This window comes from Sipha flava, unplaced genomic scaffold, assembly GCF_003268045.1.
Source record: "Sipha flava isolate LNK unplaced genomic scaffold, YSA_version1 241_pilon_pilon, whole genome shotgun sequence".
NCBI lineage: Eukaryota > Metazoa > Arthropoda > Insecta > Hemiptera > Aphididae > Sipha > Sipha flava.
This window is the reverse complement of record NW_020272889.1, coordinates 255,478-270,066: the sequence shown is the minus strand read 5'-3', so window position 1 is coordinate 270,066 and position 14,589 is coordinate 255,478. Positions and strand designations below refer to the sequence as shown.

General features: G+C 32.1%; 1 protein-coding gene across 1 annotated transcript; it reads right to left on the bottom strand.

Annotated features, from left to right (window-relative positions):
• Positions 1 to 1,443: 1,443 nt before the first annotated feature.
• LOC112684106 lies at positions 1,444 to 4,992 on the bottom strand. The gene is made up of 3 exons (XM_025555427.1): positions 4,765 to 4,992; positions 4,570 to 4,629; positions 1,444 to 2,875 (listed from the first exon to the last, which is right to left on the bottom strand). Exons 1-3 carry the CDS (start codon positions 4,785 to 4,787, stop codon positions 1,939 to 1,941), a joined length of 1,020 nt encoding a protein of 339 aa, XP_025411212.1. The 5' UTR covers positions 4,788 to 4,992; the 3' UTR covers positions 1,444 to 1,938.
• Positions 4,993 to 14,589: the final 9,597 nt, after the last annotated feature.

Below are 14,589 nucleotides of genomic sequence, written 5' to 3'. Positions count from 1 at the left end.
CTTTTAGTAGCAATAACAGTAAGTTACATCGATAGCAAAAGTTATAAGTTATATATTGATAATAATAAAATTAATCCTTTTATAAGATTATGCAAAGATGTAGCTCTTCATGGATCAACAAGCATTACTTATCAACAACGAGGTAATTTGCTGCTAGATAGTGGATTTTTTAAAAAGTCACCAGTAGAATCCGGAACCTCAATGTTGGACGCAAATATCAATATTATTGCTTTAAGTAACAAGCTTCTTTCTGATATACCTAGCAGTATACAAACATTGGAATGCACCATTTGTACTACAAAAACCGTATTTCATGATGCAACAATAATACTCAACGAATTGTTAAATAGTAGTGGACACTTAGAAGATATAAATAAATATGTTATGAAAAAAAAAAAAGAAAAATGGTGTCCAAACTGCAAAAAAATAAGTAGAAATTCCAAAAGAGTATTGCAGGAACATATTTTATTGGAAACAGACGTATTTAAAGATAATACGATAAATGAAAATAAAATTTTGGTCAATGATATACAATCAAAGTTGTTTTTTGAAAAAGAAAGGTAAACATTTAAATGTTAATAATAACTATTCGTATATAATGTAGGAGGTAATTTATTATACATATACTAATACTATAAATAATTTATTATTTAGGTTTTCACCAAAGTCAATAATTTCATACATTGGAGATTCAGATGTAAAAAACATGGGCCACTACGTAACACCCTGCAAACGTGTTAAAGGTTATTGGGAAATACATAATAACTTGGTAAAAAAAAGAACAAAATATAAGTGTACAGAATCCAAATATGTAAAACCACATCTATTATTTTATATAAAAATATCAGATTAAGTATGTTAGATTTGTAAGCGTTTTAAAATTTAATTAATTTTTTTTCCCGAAATGAATTTTTTTATTTATTTTTGTAAGGCTCTAACAGGTGTATATTTATATTAAAAAATAATTTTAATTAATAATTTTAATAATACAAAGAAATATTTACATTAATCTACTTAATAGTTTATTTTATACTATTAAATTTTAATGAATGTAAAGTGGCTTCTTATAATAAGTTACGAGCGGTAACAATTTATTACCTATGTTCATAAATTGAATATGTTATAAAACATATTTTATTTAAGATTTTAGCCTAATCGAATAAAAATAAAAGTAAAATTCTAGTTAATTAAGACATATTTATTCAATCTAGATTTTGTTTTTATTAAATATAGATTTATTTTCTTCAACTTACAATATACTTACGAATTAATAATACGATAACTTGCGAATTAATTTAATTGGGTGATATTATAAATTACAATCTTAACTTTTTTATAAAGATATCTACTTAGGGAAATCCATCGGGATTCAAAATTGATGAGGTTACAAATTCTAAAAATTGATTACAAATAGTTACGAATTAAGAAAATAAGGTTACAATTATTTTGTAAAGTATTTTTATAGTGGGGAGGGGCTAACTTCACACACGTATTTAAATCATTAATAACCCTGTCTATCCATTTACCAAGATGTCTGAAATGTGCTTTATTTCACATAAGCATTTACTACTATGTTGATATTCAATATTCAAATTAAAAAAAAAAAAAAACTATGAACAGCTGAAAGGATTTTTTTCAGGTTTAGCCGAATGATGTTTTTCTATTTTAATATACATCATAGCATACATTCAGAACTAAAAATCCTCTAAAATTTTTCATAAAATAGTAAAGGAAAATGTTGTTATCAAATTTAAATTGCAATATATGAATGTATAATATAACGTGACCCACACATATCGAGTATTAAGATATTATCGAAACAATAATGTTAAAAAGAATTGAATTAAAATAAAGTTAGGGGGTTATTATACAGGAACTGTTCAATAATTGTAATCAAACTTATCCGAACGATCCTCAAGTCTTTCAAAGTCGATCCGGTTATTCGGTGGACGGATCAGGCGTTTGGGTACGTTCACCTGCACAGTATTCCGAACCGTTTCGTCTTTCATCGTGTTCAACGGATGTTTCCGAAGCCGTTCGATAGTATCGTCTCCTGTACGAATATTCGGCTCTTGCGACCGTTTCTTGTCCGCCGCTCGTAAGGTACTTGCGGCCAGAATACGCTGGATGGAAACGCTTGTTTTCCGGGTCGAACATTTCCGAACGCCGCAAAGGTATGGTCATACCCGACGATTCACTGGACACACTAGCATCGTCACCGTTGTCATTTTCATTTACTTCAGACTTTTCTGACGCCGAACGATAATCTCTCGATTCCTGATTTTCATCGGCGATTGACGATGGTGTCGTTGACAACGCGTTACTCCATTCGTCGAATTCGACAGACGATTCCGAAGCCGTTGGATAGAAATGATTCTCGTACGAGTACTGGCGCGAAGGTATGGTCATTGCTGATGTTCCGCTGGACACTGATGGGTCACTTTCACATCTATAGATGTCACAAAAATCTTCGTTTTCTCTCGCTTGTTCGGATGCCGGTAGATAACGTTTGTTTTCGGTGAATATCTGACCGGCTCTCGATTCAGTAGTCTCGACGCCAACGGATGCTTCGAATGAATTGAGACTTTCTTCGCCACGTTTGACTAAGTCCGGTTGATAAAATTCTGCACGTTTTTCCGATTGTTCGGAAGTTGGTAGATAACGATTGTGTTCAGAGGTTGTCAGACAATCGACTCTTGTTGATTCTTCCGACTCAATGCGTAGTTCAGTTGAACTGGGATTATCTTCATCGTGTTCAACTAGGTCATTTAAAGCCGGTTGATGAACGTCCATACGGTTTTTTTTTCGTAATCGTACCGCTCGCACCCCTTTAACGAGGGCACGAACTTTTGTGTTGATGGATCGAGCTAATCTTCTGAAAATTTTCATTTTGCAAAATTTTAATCGAAATCGTAAAAGTGCAAGTAAATACTCAAAATGTCACAAAATGAAATGATTTAACGTTCGCCTTTATTAATCTCTAGGCAACAGTTATAATAGATAATGTCCAAATATTGAAAGGTATTCTAATTTTTATTGTTTGAAACCTGCTATTTTTTTTCGTATTGCCAAAATTATACTAATAATATTCAAATTTAGATGCATCCAGTAGAATTTATATTATAAATTAAATTTATGTGATTAACTTTTTAATTTTTCTCGATAAAGTGAAATCACATTATAAATTAAAATTAATAAAATAATAGGAAATTAATAAATACTGATTGGAAGAAAATTGATTAGGTAACATTACGGGTACTCACAAAATGTGTAAAATTTTATAGTTGTAAGTATCTAGTTTTTATACTGAAAATCTCGAATTACTCGAGTGTAATGACTAAAACTAGTGTGTTCAAGGTATTTTAATTTTAATTTTAAACATTCATAAAAAATAATTACGTCTATGTGATTAATGCAATTTAAACGCCACATAATGACATACAATTTTTAAAAAAATAATAAAAATATAAATTACATAATAAAAGAAAAACAGACGCAGTATTATAAATCGAATTGGTATCACATTATAATTGTGAAAAAAATAAAACGTTAAAACGAAGAACACTTGTGCTGCACGGCTGGATATCAATCACGTACTGTGACGTATCTATTAAGTATGAATTAAATCATCACCTCCGAGTTTTTTGAGTAGCTATTAAAGATAATAAAGTTCAAAACTCACGCTAGGTGTTTGTATAAAGTAGACGATATTAATAAAACGTTGGAATTAAATTTTCTTAAGATATTTCAAGAAAAAACATAAGGAAGTGGGTTTTCATTAGATAGTATAGATGGCATAATAATGAACATAAACGTATACAAACCTTTAGGAGGTTCTTCATATAGTTCGTTATCCGCATTTATAGAAAATAAAAAAAGTAACTATTAATATTCGTAATACCGATGATGAATGTTTTAAGTAAAGCATATTGGTGAAACATATTAACTCTGTTCACCTCGAAAGATTAACTCATTACACAGAAATACAGGACAGATATGATTTTTCTAATTTAAATTTCCCTGCCACACTAAATGATATTAAAAAAATTGAAAAAAGAAATGAAGTATCTGTCAATATTTATAGTATAAAACAGGGTGAACCAACATATACAATTAATGTAAGAAAAATGTCGGAAAAAAATGTTATCGAATCGAAATTCAATAAAAATATACAAAACATCCAGTAAAAGTATGCAATGACAAATTAAACGATTATCACGACTTATTTTTATTCAATGATGGAACTGGCAGGCAACATTATTATTGTATAACTAATTTGGAAAAATTAGTCGGTGCCCAAATATCGCGGAATGGATATACCACATTGTTATGTGAGCGATATTTCAAATCATATTTCGGGGTCAGCCGTTGGGGGTTTCGTCAATTGCGCCGAATTTGGGACACTACCTGTATAGTATACATCTATTGCGCCGGTATAAAAAAGGTATATTAAAAAGGTATACATCTATTGCGCCGGTATAAAAAAGGTATATTAAATAGGCATACATCTATTGCGCTGGTATTAAAAAAGTTATATTAGTTAAAAGTAAATAAAAATAATTTACATACTTATATATATTACATACAAATTTATCTTTCTGATGAAGTGCCTTGAATCTTAATCTCAATCTAAAAAAATTAAATTAAAATTAGAAAATGTAGATATAAAAATAGATTTATATTTAATTATCTTATAATCATTTTTTGTAGTGGTAGCTTATTCGTTGTACAAATTCAAACATATCTAAATTTCCATTTAAATACTTGGATATATTATCTTCAACCATGATTTTTTGTTTTTTATTCTTATGATTTTTATTCGTACAGCTTAGAGTTGCAACTTTTGTGTGCGCACCGCCATTTATGCCCTTTTTTCGTAAGTTCCTTGTAAGAAAATTTATAATTTTGATAAATAATTAGTTCTTTACCACGTTCACTTAATACTATTTCTATTATAAATTTAAGCACGAGCCACGACAACTATACGAACGACTGTACGAACAACGCGTGGAATTGTACTGCACAATACTATGGATTTACCTATAACCTAACACGGTATTTGTCAACATTTTGTAATTTGTTTTATCTTCAAGTAATACAATAATATAATTCAAACTTACCTATGATATAGATAATATATTAGATTAAAACACGTAAAAACCGATATGTAGTTATAATAGAAATAGTATTATAGACGTTTATATATATATTTAAGAATCGATCAGCGTAATTGACGTACACCATTTATTACATTAAAATATCGATCGGCGCAATTGACGTACACAATTTATAACATTGGAATATCGATCGGCACAGTTGATGTATACCTTTTTTCTATTCCATAATTTTTCTTTCTTTACCCGCGATTTTCGGCGCAATTGATGTATGCCCAGCCGTTGGGGGGTTACCGCTGAACAACGGCTTAAAGATCATAAAATGAATTATAACAAAAAAAAAAAACCAATTGTACCGTTAATACCTAATTCAAATCCATTTATAAAATTTGAAACAGTTCGTGTTTAACAGCCGACCGTGCAACACGTGTGCTTATCGCATTGTACGTTTTATAGCTTTTCGATAGCACAATAATCACGTCGACATTTGGAAAGGTAATATGCTTTAATTAATACTTAGCCTATCTGCCCATATCTACGCCATGAATAGAAATCCAACGGGCATTTCGCCTAAAAATCCCACACATAATCGTTCAAATACATCTACTTCTAATATTTCTTACCCCACACTCAAAACCAAAAATGTTTCCTCACCATCTACTAATTCAACATCATCTTATAAATCTTCATATAATACTACGTCGTCTCTTCAATCAAACAAAAACATAGTAGTGACAGGCACCGACCGTAATACTCGCTGCCCCACCACCTCAACGACTAATCATACTACACGCATCGCAATCAAGACTTCTCCTCTACCCACCACTCTAACCACACCGTCCAGCGATAACACGCTCATCGCAGACACTATCGTTCCTCACATAAATATAAATACATCCACTAATGACCAACCGATTAACTCCTCATTAAATACTACGAACAATAGTATAAATTTCGCATCTGCTGTCGCTATGGAAAAGACGCCTAGCCGCGAAAAAGCCTTAGTCTTCAATTCAATTGATGGTATACCTCAAAAAGAGTACATACTTGCAATTGGAAAAATTGTCTCCCCAAAAAATATTACATTTATTTCTAGAATTTCAAACAACCGCTTCTGTGTCTTCTTGTCCAGCAAACAAATACTTGATAATTTAATGCAAACAACACAATCAATAAATATCAACGACCAAAATATACCAATACGCAGATTATTAAACCCGGCCAAAAGATTCATTATATCCAACGTATGCCCTTCTATACCCAACCAAGCAATTACCGACACCCTAAAAAACATAGATATATTGCCCATATCTCAAATTAACAACCTCAAAGCTGGAATCAATATTGAAGGGTACGAGCATATAATGAGTTTCCGTAGACATATATACCTCAAACACGAAGACATTCCCAAACTCCCAAACTCGTTATTAATTACACAAAATGAGTCACAATTTAGAATCTTTTTCACTGACGATAAAATTACTTGTTTTTTATGCAAAGCTACTGGCCATACTACAAACAATTGTAAAAATAACGTTGATGATAAATCAAAAAATATGCCCATACCATCTAGTCCAAACAAATTAAACAAACACGAAGACCCGCCTATAAACCATACCGAATTAATGGAAAATACACCCCCTCCCACTAGCCCACAGCTTGATACACCTTTTGAAAAAACCGAAACTGATTGGATCGAAGACACTGAAGAAAACAAATTTTTTTCTTCAACCCTAAATCATCCCAATGATACACTGTCACATACCCCCAATGAAACACATAAAAGAATGATGTCAGATTCATCGTCAACTAAACTCCTTGACTCCCCAAATATATTATTATCTTCATCCACTAACACTAAAAATGAAAAAACTATCAAGAAACCTAAAATACAATCCCGATCAAATTCTTCTAGCAGTCTGGATACAAACTTGGACGAAAATTTAAAACCTACTATCGAATACTTTACCACAAATGGCTCCTCACCAATCACTTACATACAATTTAAATACATCCTGGACAATTTCAACAACAAAGCAATAAATATCCACGCACTGATTGAAAACACAAACTCAGATATACCAACCGTAATGGACATAATCGAAAAAATTCGTCCAAACATAAAAGTCAAATCACTGAAATCACGACTAATAAAACTTTCAAATTTACTTTTTCAAACCCAACCTCTCAAATAAAGTTTAATCCAAATCTGAACACGCCCAATAAAACAAAACGAAAAATCACACAAACCTTAACTATATATTTTCTGTTATTGCTTACCATGGATAATATCATTCAATGGAATATAAACGGCTTAGCCAAACACAATATCGATATTCACCGATTAAAAGCCCTCCAACCAACCACCCTCTGTTTCCAAGAAACAAATTTACGACCTAATACCACCTTTACCATAAAAGGATACAAAGGATTTTTCAAAAATCGCCAAACACATCTCCGTGCAAGCGGAGGAGTAGCAATTTTCGTCAACAATCTCATTGATAGCACCGAAATTCATATCCAATCTCCATTAGAAGTTATTGCTATCACTTTACACCTCAAAACTCCCTTATGTATTTGCAACATTTATTTACCTGATAGTACTAATCTTTTGCTTAATGATCTAAATGATATCATCAAACAATTACTCAAACCATTTCTCTTTCTCGGCGACTTTAATAGCCGAAACCATATCTGGGGATCTAATCTTACTGATCCCAGAGGTAAAACCATGGAAAAATTCTTAGAAAATGATCAAATAACATTACTCAACACCGGGGAATATACACGCCACAATGCAGCCTACAACTCCTTCTCGGCCATTGATCTCACAATATCAAACAGTGCTTTCGCTCCTAAAACCGATTGGAAAGTCCTCACAGAATACAGCACCAGCGACCATTGGCCTATCTCCATAAAAATCCTTGACGAATCTCCTAAAATCCACCCACGCTCCCGATGGTGCCTCAAAAATCCAAATTGGAACTTATACAGTGATATTATATCACAAAATCTTATTGAGAATCCAATTAATCTTCATCTCGCAACGAACTAAACTCAAATTAACTTGATCATTGACAAATTCTGCAATATTATATTAGAAGCCGCTAACAAGACTATTAGAAAAACAAATACACAACAAAAAAGAAAAAAAGTTCCCTGGTGGAATAAAGATTGTAATGACGCAATTAATTTATATAAACAAGCATTAAACAGATTAAAAAAAAACCAAACTAATGGCTGACCATATAAACCTAAAAAAAACACGTGCCCAAGCTAGATTTATTACAAAAAAAAGTAAAACTGAATCGTGGCAAATTTACACCAACTCAATAAGCTCCAATACATCTCCAACTGAAATGTGGAATAAAATTAAATCCATCAAGGGCATAAATCACCAACCACTTCCTCCCAATCTACTTTCCAACAATAATACACTCACACTTCCTTCAGATATAGCCGAAGCTTTCGCACTTCATTTCAAAAAAAATAGTGACTGCACTAATTATGACCCAGAATTCATAAATTTCAAAAATACTGTTGAAGATAATCTCAAAATTGAACTTGAAACCAATTTCCTCCAACACGACAACCACCTTAATGCGCCATTCAATCGAAATGAATTCTTCAATGCCTTATCTGGATGTAAAAGCAAAAGCCCCGGTCCTGACGAAATACCTTTTTCTTTTATACAAAACCTCCCCACAATAGGTCATGATCTCCTCCTCCAAATATATAATACCATTTGGGACAAAGGTATTTATCCTGACCAATGGCATAATGCGATCATTATACCAATTCCTAAATCAAATAAAAACAAATTCAATATTATCAACTACAGACCTATTTCTCTTATTAATACGCTTGCAAAAACCATGGAAAAAATGGTCAATAAACGATTCATTTGGCATCTAGAAACATCCAACTTAATAACTAAGGAACAATGTGGTTTCCGCAAAAACCACTCGACTATTGACATACTCTCCACTCTCCATACTGATATCTGTAATGCGAAAAATCAAAAACAACACCTCATACTAATATCTTTAGACTTAGAAAAGGCCTATGATATGGAATGGCGAAATAGAGTCCTCAAAATCATCCAAAAAAGTGGCATTAATGGCAAAATGTTTCTATTCTTACAAAATTTCCTAAATGATCGCAAAATTCAAGTCAGAGCTCACGCAGAACTATCAAAAATTCACCAAACTGAAAACGGACTCTCTCAAGGATCTGTTATCAGTGTTACTATGTTTTTATTGGCCATCAACGACATTTTTAAAAATATTCCAAAACCCACAAAACACTTATTATTCGCCGATGACTGTCACATTTACTGCAGCGGACAAAACATCATAACAACAGTAGAAACACTACAAAACTCACCTAATCTACTCCAAGACTGGTCTCATAAAACCGGATTCAAATTTTCTGCTAGCAAAAGTCAATGTATTAGCTTTCACATTAGTCCTAATGCAAACATACAATTATATCTTAAAAATTCGCCGATACCCGTTTGTAAAACACTCCGCATACTTGGAATGATATTCGACAACAAACTTAAATGGACCCCCACACATAAAAAGACTCAAAAGTACCTGCAAAATCAGAATGAACATTATTAAGTCACTTTCCCACCATACATGGGGAGCCAGCATGAAATCACTCAATATAGTTTATAAATCTCTTATATTATCCCAAATACATTATGGCTCTCAAATCTACATTACAGCCAAAAAAAATCTCTTAAAAATGTTAGACCCAATCCATAACGAGGGAATTCGTTTATAAGCCTTCAGAACCAGCCCCACAAACAGCATTTTATGCCATGCTGGAGAACTTCTCCTCGATTTACTCAGAGAAAAAGAACTCTTAAACTATGGAATCAAAAGAAAAAGCACTCCTAATCACATAGGATTCAATAATTTCTTCAATAACAAAAGCGCAAATAGAACGATCTCAATTAAAAACCCCTTACCATCAATACATAACATCTTCTTCCAACTGATCAACAAACTCAATATACGTACAGCTGTTAAAAACAAAATCATATACCCAAACCATCCCCCTTGGCTTTGGCAAATCAATATCAATACTGAGCTTCTACAACAAAGCAAACTCCACACAAATCCTAATATTATCACCTCAAAATTTCATGAAATTATCCAAGACAAATACCCGCTATTCACTAAAATATATACGGACGCATCCAAATCCACTCAAGGCGTTGGCTTTGCAATCTCCCATAATAATATCACACTACTTCACAAGCTTCCACCAGAAAATTGTATATTCTCAGCAGAAACCCAAGCCATTTATGAAGCAATCATATTTGCAAAGACGATCACATCAAACCACATCCTAATTTTAAGTGATTCACTCAGTGCCCTACTTGCTCTTAAAAATCCCTTACCTTCCAACGAATATTCTCAAAACATACAAAAAATATTAACCCCGACTTCAAACATCGAATTTATGTGGGTACCGTCCCACATAGGCATAACCGGTAACGAAATTGCTGACAAGGCAGCTAACCTTGCAATTAGAATCATCCCTCATCCAACATCCTCCGACTTATCAACAAATGACATCAAATCATCCATCAAGCATAAAACTTACTCTAGATGGCAAAAGTTTTGGGATACAATTCCTCTCTCAAATAAACTCAAAACAATTAAGAAAGATATTAAAAAATGGACCCCACCCTACCATCTCAACAGACGACAGGAAGTTGTCATCACAAGATGCAAAATCGGACACTCACTCCTAACCCACTCATTTCTCCTTAACAAAAATCCACCACCCACTTGTGATGAATGCCAAACTGACCTTTCAATCCATCACATAATCCAAGAATGCACGAAGTACCTGGATATAAGAAACCACCTTAAAATACCGCCGACTATGGAAGAAGCACTAAATGAAAATAACATCACCAAAATCATTACATTCTTAACTAAAATAAATCTTATAAATAAATTGTAATTATGTAAAAATTTCTGTAAATACTAAGTCATATCTTTTTTTTGTTATTTTTACATTTAATGTACGGTAGGCTAATAACCTGTAATGTTGAAGCCTTATTTTCTAATAAAAAAAAAAAAAAAATTTGAAAATTGGGATCATTCACACAAACATCCATTTGCAATTTATGCAGATTTCGAATCAACACTCGAATAAGAAAATTATACCAATATTATTTACCACCATGACGTAATAATATACCTACATATTTGTTGGAGGAATTCAATATAGAGATGGATTCAGTTATATTTAGAAAAGGTTCTAGTTTTGGTAGAGGTAACGTTGCTAAAAAGTTTATGGAAGAGATCGTTAAAAAATTGAAATTAAACGTAAACATACCACTTATAATGACCGAAGAAAATAAAATAAATCATGAAAATATCATCGCTAAAAGAACATGTCCACTATGTAAGGCAAAATGTGCACAAAGTTCAAACAATGCTGTCAAAGATTACGATAGTTTAACTGGAAAATATAGAACCGTATGTAACTGATGCAATCTAAAAATGGTAAAGCATAGATTCGTCCCAATTTTTTTTCGTAACCTGTGAGGTTGTGATTCAAATTTCATTGTAACACAGTTGGGTTTCGATACAAAGAAAATTAGAGTAATACCTAATACAGAGGAAAAATGTATCGATCATATACGATAAAAATAACGCGGCGGCGGAGGATGGACCAGCAGGACGAGCAAGACCAGCGGGACCAGCCGGAGAACAATGGATTTCCATTGTCCCAGGATCGGCAAATACGTACTACACGTAATAGAAAATATACAGATTTTTAGACCGAAAACTATTAAAATCTTAAGAATCGCATAGCTTTAAAAGCACGGTTATCGTACTTCAAAAATCACCTCATAGATATTATAATATTGATATATACTTGTATGCATACAAAAAGTTAATGATTCATCGAATTCGATCTACCGTCTCACAGAATGACCCAAATAGTAGGTATATTCCGTTTTCGGAAGGCACACATAACGCGATTGTCGGTTGATCCCCGGGCGTGGTTGCGCGGTGGACAAGTGGGCTAAAAGCCTGTCCGTCCCGGGTGGTTTGACAACAGAACAAACAAAAATACGTTTGTAATTTGAATATGTTGTAAAATATCTTTGATTTAAGATTTTAGCCTAATCAAATAAAAATAAAAGTAAAATTCTAGTTAATTAAGACATTTATTCATTCTAGATCTTGTTTTTCTTAAATATAGATTTATTTTCTTCAACTTACGATCTGTTCTAGACGAATTGATTGAACTGGGTGATAATATAAATTAAAAACTTAATTTTTTTTATTCAGTTATCTTCTTTGGGAAATCCATCAGTACTTAAAATTGATGAGGTTACAAATTCTAAAAATTTGGTTACAAATAGTTACAAATTGAGTTTTATAAATTACAATTTATTTTGGACGAATTCGTTGAATTGGGGGGGGGAGGCTGCGTGAAGTTAGCCCCTCATTGAAAAAGTACCCGTAGCTTGAAAAATATGAGGTTACATATTCTAAAAACTTGGTTACAAATAGTTACAAATTAAGAAAATAAGGTTACAATTATTTTGGAAAGTATTTTTTATAGTGGGGGGGGCTAACTTCACACACGTTTCTAATTGTAGTGGTAGAAACGTCATTCCATATATCTGAGAGCATTAAAATGACAGCTTTGCTTCAATGATAATATCGAGTTGGGTATCTATTTTTATTTATATATCTGTGGTGGGATTCGATCTGCTCATTATCAGTTAGGTACATATATTTTAAATTATAATTAGTTACGCCATCGGTGCGAACAATCAGGTGTTTTGAAGTATTTTTAAAATATATGCCCGATGGATTGCTAAGATCAAGTAATGCTTTTTTGAGGGTGAAATTCGTAACCTTTATTTAGATAAAAGGGAGATGCAATAAAAAATGAACTTGGTTAGGATCCATGCAGATGGGTTGTATGTTGCATTGGTCTTGAGATGATATTCCGATGGTACAGTCGGTGAAGTGGTAAATACCTCCTAATAAAATAGAGGCATAACAATTTGGTGTGACAAACACTTTGCTTTTTTTTGATATTGGTTTTCGGAAGCGAAGATGATGATGATTAAGATAAATTGCGTTTAGAATTATTCCAAGATATGTTTGGATTTACATTTATTTATGTTGAACAATCGCTGATAACTGTAGTTCATCATTTATTTGAAAAAATAATAATTTTTACTACCTGGTTATTTTCATCATTTTTTTTCAAATTTCTTACAATTGTTTAAATATTATAATCCATGATTGAATCAGTTGTTTCCTATTATTTTATTTATTATTCAATTTTGACTAAGAGATCCCATAATTGGTAGTAGTTCCATGGATAACCAACTTTGTGAAAGCACAAAGAATCAAATTGTTTGGGCACATGATGAAGAGTTCTGACTTAGAGTACTTTAAATCGGTGGTAGAGTAGAGTGAAATGAGTGATGAATCTTCTATCAAAAAAGCTCACAGACCACGGTGGCTAGTGGGTAGCGTTTTTGAGACCACTGGTAATAAGCGCATTACGATTTGTGTTTAATTTTCATGTCGAGATGGTACTCGAACATTTTTGGCATTGGATAGGCAGAATAATACGCGTTGGTGAATGTACGATGATGTACTATTACTGCTGTGGAACGCATTAAATAAATCCAATCAACCCATTTAATTCGAGAAGTGTTTATAAATTGTATTGTAAAAATAAAATGATTACCTATGTAGTAAAAAAAACTGCTTACTGCTACAAAATAAATTAACAATTATTAAAATAAACCCATATGATCGTTTTAAAATAGTTCAGACTAAAAGGTTGAATCCGATGTTTTCAGATTTTAACCCTGATAAAAGGTTTGTGAATCGACATTTTTTTTATATTTTATAGATGCATTAATTGTATGGTATTATACAATTATTCGGGAAGTATTTTTAGTGCACATTTTTATTAATATAATATTCCACTCGGTAGTATTATTTTAATTATTACAATTTGTATGAAATCTATTTTCTCGCGCATAACACGTGAAATGTAATGTATATGTATATAAGTACATCATATAATGCCTTATATCTTGTTCACATATATTTATGAAGTTTAATATATAGTTTATAAGGTTATTCATTAATTTATATTTGTTTAAAATAATTTCGGAATATTTTTGAAACGATTTTTGTCTCATTGTTTATATTTTGCAATAATCGTATTATGTTTAATCTTTTTATTGTTAACGTTTACTAAACGCCATTTCGGCAGATAGAAATCAATACGTTTTTGCAATAAAACGTTGTCATTTTCATACGTAAATATATAACCATATAAATATGGTGGTATATCGGTACACTGTAAAATTATTACGCCTAATGTAATGGCGTCAATGTTATTTTTTCCGTCAATATTAAACGTTTCAACATAATGTTTATGACAAAAGTACTATATG

What these genes read in the sequence shown, in the direction of transcription:
- LOC112684106 (XM_025555427.1), bottom strand. Translation starts at nt 4,787, where the DNA reads ATGGTTGAAGATAATATATCCAA. An exon ending in GTTGAAGATAATATATCCAA is followed by an intron (nt 4,630 to 4,764) that starts GTATTTAAATGG and finishes TAATTTTTTTAG; the next exon opens with ATTGAGATTAAGATTCAAGG. An exon ending in TTTGTATGTAATATATATAA is followed by an intron (nt 2,876 to 4,569) that starts GTATGTAAATTA and finishes GAAAATTTTCAG; the next exon opens with AAGATTAGCTCGATCCATCA.